Source organism: Canis lupus, chromosome 20 (assembly GCF_011100685.1).
Source record: "Canis lupus familiaris isolate Mischka breed German Shepherd chromosome 20, alternate assembly UU_Cfam_GSD_1.0, whole genome shotgun sequence".
Classification (NCBI taxonomy): domain Eukaryota; kingdom Metazoa; phylum Chordata; class Mammalia; order Carnivora; family Canidae; genus Canis; species Canis lupus.
Window position 1 is genome coordinate 48,985,873 of NC_049241.1, and position 6,318 is coordinate 48,992,190.

Consider the following 6,318-nt stretch of genomic DNA (forward strand, 5'->3'; position numbering starts at 1 on the left):
ATCATGCTTCAATTACATTGGTCACCAAAAGGTTGGCCAGACCTGAGACTTTCTTGGTCCTTTGGCCTATGACTCCTACACCCCAATTCCTAGGATCAAGGCAGAGGCCCCCTCCCACTGTCTTCTTAAACCCCGGGAAATCCCATGTTGGAGGGGGCAAGGCAGGATCAAGGTTCCCCACCACTTCTGGCTGCATGTGTAGCTCCTTCCTTGAACCTGCCAGGACATGCCCATTCTCCTGGTTCCCTGGATCTCAAGCCCCAGTGGCTCTGGCCTATATAATCAGCTGGAGGATGGCTGGATATTGTATCCCTTAACTCCATCCGGGACTCTTTGGGGCTGCTAAGGAGCCCTCCTCTATGTTGTCTTTCTACTCCTCCCTTCCCCCCTCCAAGCCTGGATAGCAGGCTGTCTTTAAGGGTCATCTCCCATCTCCAGCTCACCCCAGCCCACCTCCTTGGGTGGCCTCAGGTCCCAGTTCAAGTCCGAAGCGCCAAGGGCAGAGGGGACCTGCAAAGTCCAAATCCTGCTTCCACCCAACTTTGGAAGACAGTGTGGGCTACTAGGGATGGAACTCAGGGTCCCCAGGCCAGACCTTTGCTTGGCAGAGAGAATTTGGACAGACACTTGCCACCTGCTGCCCTCTGGGAACAGGGATTCCCACAACCACAGCCCTGGCCCAGGAGAACTGGATCACACTACCTGGGTGGTGATGGAGCTCCATCTCCCTCCCATTTCTGCCCAAGCAGAGCCAAGGTCTTGGCTGGCCCAACCCCCCAGGACATATTCCCACTTTGCCTAGCCCTGCTCCCCTCCTATGCCCAACCCCCTAGGCCTTCCCTTGCTCTGAATGGTTGGACATGTGACTCCATGGCCCTGGTTGTTTGGGCATTTGTGAGGACTTTAATTCACTGAGGGCCTGCTTGGTCAGGATGATTTGAGGGAGGGGGAGGGAGGGCTTAGTCTAATTGTCTCTCAGTTCCCCTCTCCCATCAGGCCCCCACCTCCAGTGTGGAGGCTTCTACCCATTTGGTATATACTGTGTGAGAGATGGTGGAAGGGAGTCTGAAAATACCAACATCACAGAAATGGCTTCATGGTGCTAACCTGGCAGTGGGTGCCCTGCCCAGAAGTGCTAGGGCTGGGGTAACCCCTCAAAACCCTATAGTTCACCCTGTGGTACCCACCTCTATTTCTTGGCATAAAGCAGCTCAACTAGTGCTCCAGTATAAACCAAAATCCAAGTAACAGGTGGGGAGGGTGCGGGTCAGAGTAATATGTGGAGGCTGATGGACGCAGCCAGGATAGAAAAGAGGTTTCCCCCCCCAAAAAAAAGAAAAAGAAAAAAGAGGTTCCCCAGCTCCTCTGGAGCTGTTCCCACTACATCATCCCAAGACCCGGCCTTTCACGCTGATCCATTTGTAAGCATTTATTGAGTGCTGACTGGGTGCCCAGTGCTGGATAGGGAGGGCCAGGGTGCCTGAGGGCCACCTCCATCCTCATGGGGTCTCTTTCAGCTGTACTCTCAGGCCCTGCTCTCTTACCAGGCCTCCAGGCTGGGGCAAGGGTCCAGAGGCAGGTCCTTGGCAAGGTGGATCTTCCCCCAAAATATATCCTCCATAGAGCTTGGGTCCCCACACCCAGGGGAAGGCAGCATCTCCATCCTTCCTGCACCAGTCTCCTCTCTTAGGCCGAAGTGGAAGGACAGAAGGAAGAGGGTGAAGGTCCAGAAGACTTCCCAGCACCTTTGGAACCTGGATTTTTAAAGCAAGGGGGAAAGGAGGAAAATAATAGGGTATGATTCAGTGCTCCCAAAGTAGTTTCAAACTTCAGGACTGTTGGGGCTCTGGCGCCACCTGGGGGCTGCTCCTGGAATAGCACCCTTGTGATACTCCAGGCCAGCCCAGCCCAGCCCAGCCCAGGGTGGGACCCTGACCCGGACACAAAGCGCAATCTCTAACTCTGGCTGGCTGTGCTGCCCCCTTGCGGCCACAGGGCACCGGGGACCCCAGATCTGTTATACCCAAAATGTTACAGGAGGCTGGCCTTTCTGCCAGGACTGTGGTGAAGGCTGCTCCACCCCATCCTCCACGCCTAGGGAAGGGAGCGCTCCTGTTCCCTCCAACTTAGAAAAAAAGAAGATTCTGAGACCATCATCTCTATGTCCCCTCAGCTTCCCCCATCTGCCAGGTAGAATCTTTTGGGGGAATCGGATCTACTCGTGGAGGGACACAATTCTTCTAACAAATATTCACTGCACAGCTGCCAGGGGTGAGGATGGGGTCGTCCTGCCCAGTCACCTCCCACAAGGAGTTTACACTCTGATGGAGGAGGCTGTATCCACAAAAGGCACCCAAATGGGCAGCAATATGGCCTGGTCAGACCCACTTCCTCTGGGCTGACTTCTGCAAAGACAAAGTTGCTAAAATGATTTAAAACCCCACAGGGAGAAAAAAAAAAAAAACCCACAGGGGGTATCTCTTGGTGGCTCAGCGGTTTAGCACCTGCCTTCAGCCCAGGGTGTGATCCTAGAGTCTCAGGATCGAGTCCCGAGATGGAGTCCCACGTCGGGCTCCCTGCATGGGGTCTGCTTCTCCCTCTGCCCGTGTCTCTGCCTCTGTGTCTCTCATAAATAAATTAAAGCTTTAAAAAATAAATAAAACTCCACAGGAGCTGAGGCCTTTCACATCTATAGTAACAACTGCTGCCATGTGAGCTCGAGCTACTCAAAGCCTGTATGCAGCCTGCCTGGTCCTTAGCCTTCTCACAGGGCTGGGAGCTAGTTAGAAATGCAGGCAGAATTAGAATCCACATTTGATGAGACAGGAGTGACCCCATGTGGTGGGCCAAGCAGTGTTGGGAGAGCCATTTTGTTTTGTTTTATTTAAGATTTATGTATTCATGAGAGACACAGAGAGAGAGACAGACACAGGCAGAGGGAGAAGCAGGCTCCATGCAGGGAGCCCGACGTGGGACTCGATTCCGGGTCTCCAGGATCAGGCTCTGGGTTGAAGGCAGGGGCCAAACCTCTGAGCCACCTAGGCTGCCCAGGGAGAGCCATTTTAGACCTCAGGGAGGCTTCGGCTAAAGATCTCCTAAGTTTTCGCCCCAGCTGCCCTCCTGAGCTGATCCACACACAGCAAACTCCCCATGTTCCTCCTCCATCCTGTTCCTCTCCATCCTGAGTGCCAGGACTCTCTCCCTCCTTGCTGCCAAGGCCACTTCTGGCTGGAGGACTAGTGCACTGCCTTCCAACACTCCTATCTGTCCCCACAGTCAGTCAGCCTTGATCTAACATGCTTTAACACACAGACTTGGTCTTGCCTCTTCTGTGGCTCTCTAGTATACCCAAGTCCAAGACCTATAGGCCCTTCCACTGTCCCACAAATATCTGACACCTCCCTCTCTACCACATATATACACACACATATTATCCCAGATACACTGCACTTCACTATGTTCCTGAATGAGCCCCAGTGCCTGGGCCATACTTCTAGCACTCCATCAAACTGAATTAGATTCCCAGAAGTCCTTCCTCCAGGAAGCCCTCCTGGACCCCTTCATCTGGATCAGGTGCTTGCCACAGACTCCCTCATTCAGCACTCATCACACTGTTTTAATTGCGTTCTCCCTTCTACCTTTTTCCATTGCTGGTACAGCCCAGTGCTTGGCACAAAACAGTCACACATGCTACTTGGCATATGAGGGAACAAATGAGGAGCGTGAGGAACCTGGGGTTCAGAGATACTGAGAACTTTTCTCAGGCTACACAGCTCCTAAGTGCCAAACAGGACTGGAGCCCCTGCCGTACCTAACCGCAGATCCCGTCACGAGTCCCCGCGCTTTTTCTGTGGGCCCAGAGAGGTCCCCTGCCCAAGGCCACAAATTAATCCCAGCCCCACCTTACTCACCCTGGGCAACCCTTGTAGAATATCCTTCTAAATTTTCCACCCTATCTCCCCCCCAACCCTCTAAAGTGGGCACTGGGGTTAATCCCACTTCACAAGGGCCCTGAGGGCTGAGCCACAAGCCTAGGGTAGCCCCCCTCCACACCAGGTCCCCCCAGCCACCTGCGCAGGCTGCTGCTCCTCCTGCTGCTGCTGCTGGTCCCGCTGCTCCTGTTCCTGCTCCTGCTCCTCCACGGCGATGCCCTGAGTCCTGCATCCTTGCCTTGTCAGGCCGGGACACCCTCTTGCCAGCGGAGTTGCGGGTGGTGTAGCTGTAGACAGAGGTGTAGCCCTGGCCAGTGAGTGGGCAGAAACGGCGAGTGTGGGCACGCTCGCGCGTGGCACCGCACTGGGGGCACACGTAGTCACGAAGGATGGGACACAGCACCCGGCCCGCCTCATCCTTGAGCACGTGGGACTGGTAGATGGCCCGAGACTCGCCGTTGTGTTTGCAGAAAGAGCACAGGCGTTCAGGAGCTGGTGAAGATTCCGGGCTGGGCCTCTGACCCCCTGGTCCTGGAGCTGGCTGTGGCTGGGGGTCCAGCCTGGTTTTGGACTCCTCTTCCCCACGCAGTGCCCCCACCAGGCGTGCCAAACCCAGGTAATCTGTCCACAGGTCGAAGGTTCCCATAGCTGGGCAGTGTATGCCAGGCAGAGAGGCAGAGAGAATAACCCTGCCTGCCCAAAGCTCGTCTTTCTACCCCTTCCTCTGCCCCTCCCTCCCTTCCCCTCTCTGGAGCCTAGGAGTCTAGGCTGTCAGTTCTCTCCTTATACCTCCAAGGGGGTGTGAAGGGGGAGGAGCAGGCTGGGGGAGGTTTCTTATTGTCACAGGGGGGCTTGCTGCCTCTCCTCCATAAATGCACCTGCGGGGGGGGGGGGGGGTTTGCATGGTCTGTGGGTGGGCTAGGGCCAATGGGGGGGGTGAAAGGGCACAGGCTGCAGGGGGCACCCACAACTGGGAGGCATCCCCCCAGAGGGCATTGGGAGGGCTACCCCTGCCTACCCCTCCTTGGAAGAGTTCTGGGAGGCTTGCCACTCCTGCCCCACAGGGTGATGGGTGGGGGTGTGGAAGCCCCACCCCAAACACTAGTATTGATGTACTCAGTAACTTAGTAACTTCTTTCTTCCTTCCCTTGGCCTGGGGGAGGAGTCAGGTGCCCCTGGGCTCTTTGGGGAATGGGTGAGCTGCTGATGCTCCAGTTGTCTCTGGAAAGGGGGATGGTGCCTGGCTCATGGGGGGGAAGGGACATGGATTAAGGCTCCTAGCTCAGGTCTCCCTCAGGTAGCTTTCACACCCATTATCTCAGTGGAACCCCCATTTAATGGATGAACTCACTGAGGTAGAAGGCCTCCTACCCATACTTACCCACAAACACAAAAGCCTGTCTCCCCCACCCAGTTACTGTAGCTCCCAAGGCTAGGTGCTGACCTGACTGTGTGTAGGGGGGGAACGACAGGAGGTGAGACAAAGCATTATGGGGGTAGCAGAGGTCTGCAGGTTAGGCTAATGGGGGGGACCCCCAGCACTCAGCAGTGCCTCAATCCCATCCCCTCAAATGAAACCTCCAGGAGTTACCCAGGTGGGGCAGAGACTGGCAGATGGAGGATCAGCCCGCACCAAGGCGCTGAGTGGGCAGTCGAGGGTAAAGCAGGGGTCTGCGGGTGCTGGGCAAGGAGAGGGAGAAAAGCTGGGCCCAGGACTTGGACATGGAGAAGAGGAGCTATGCTGACTGCCCACCCCATTCATTCATTCATTCATTCATTCATTCATTCATTCAAGAAACCTTTACTAAGCCCTCTGGGAACAGGGATCACCATTTCCTCGGAAAGGTTTTTCAGGTGCCCAGCCCTGAGCCAGTGATCTGTACCCCCAAGTCATCCCTGCCACCCAAGGATTTATTCCCCAAATAAGGCGCATGTGCATCAGGATCCCAGATGCCAGCTCTCCCCAAGGGGTGAGAGGCTGAAGTCAGGCATTGTGTGAGTGGGTCTTGTCCCCTAGCCGATTCCCCTCAGGCTATGTCTGGCCCAGCCACAGTGACATTCATCCCTCGGTGGGTCTGGCCTCCGTCCTCACAACCCACCGACAACAATGAATGTTGATTGTGACCTTCGCTGTGGCCTAATGGAGAGGAAGCTCAGGTCGGATCTGGGAGATACCCTGGCCTCCCAGATCTGGAACGTAGGGGTCCTGATGGGTGGATGGCAGTTCCAGGCCTCGGGGTCCACTCAACGGTCGATGGTTTGCCTGAGCTGCCCAAACTCACCGACAGGTTGAATGTTCCCCCAAACCCTTGGCAACTTCTCCAGGGGCCAGGACTGGGGGTGGGGTGGGGATAGGGGGCAGAAAACACGGATATCCTGGGGGAGG

General features: G+C 55.7%; 1 protein-coding gene and 2 non-coding genes across 3 annotated transcripts; all 3 read right to left on the bottom strand.

The window, feature by feature from the left end:
- Positions 1-1,414: 1,414 nt before the first annotated feature.
- On the bottom strand, positions 1,415-4,789 carry NANOS3 (nanos C2HC-type zinc finger 3). Its single transcript, XM_038567079.1, has 2 exons — positions 4,071-4,789; positions 1,415-1,754 (listed from the first exon to the last, which is right to left on the bottom strand). Exons 1-2 carry the CDS (start codon positions 4,576-4,578, stop codon positions 1,687-1,689), a joined length of 576 nt encoding a protein of 191 aa, XP_038423007.1. The 5' UTR covers positions 4,579-4,789; the 3' UTR covers positions 1,415-1,686.
- Positions 4,790-5,984: 1,195 nt separating this feature from the next.
- On the bottom strand, positions 5,985-6,048 carry MIR181D (microRNA mir-181d). Its single transcript, NR_049265.1, has one exon. It is a non-coding gene; the product is annotated as a microRNA mir-181d (primary transcript).
- A 121-nt stretch (positions 6,049-6,169) lies between these two features.
- MIR181C (microRNA mir-181c) lies at positions 6,170-6,230 on the bottom strand. Its single transcript, NR_049264.1, has one exon. It is a non-coding gene; the product is annotated as a microRNA mir-181c (primary transcript).
- Positions 6,231-6,318: the final 88 nt, after the last annotated feature.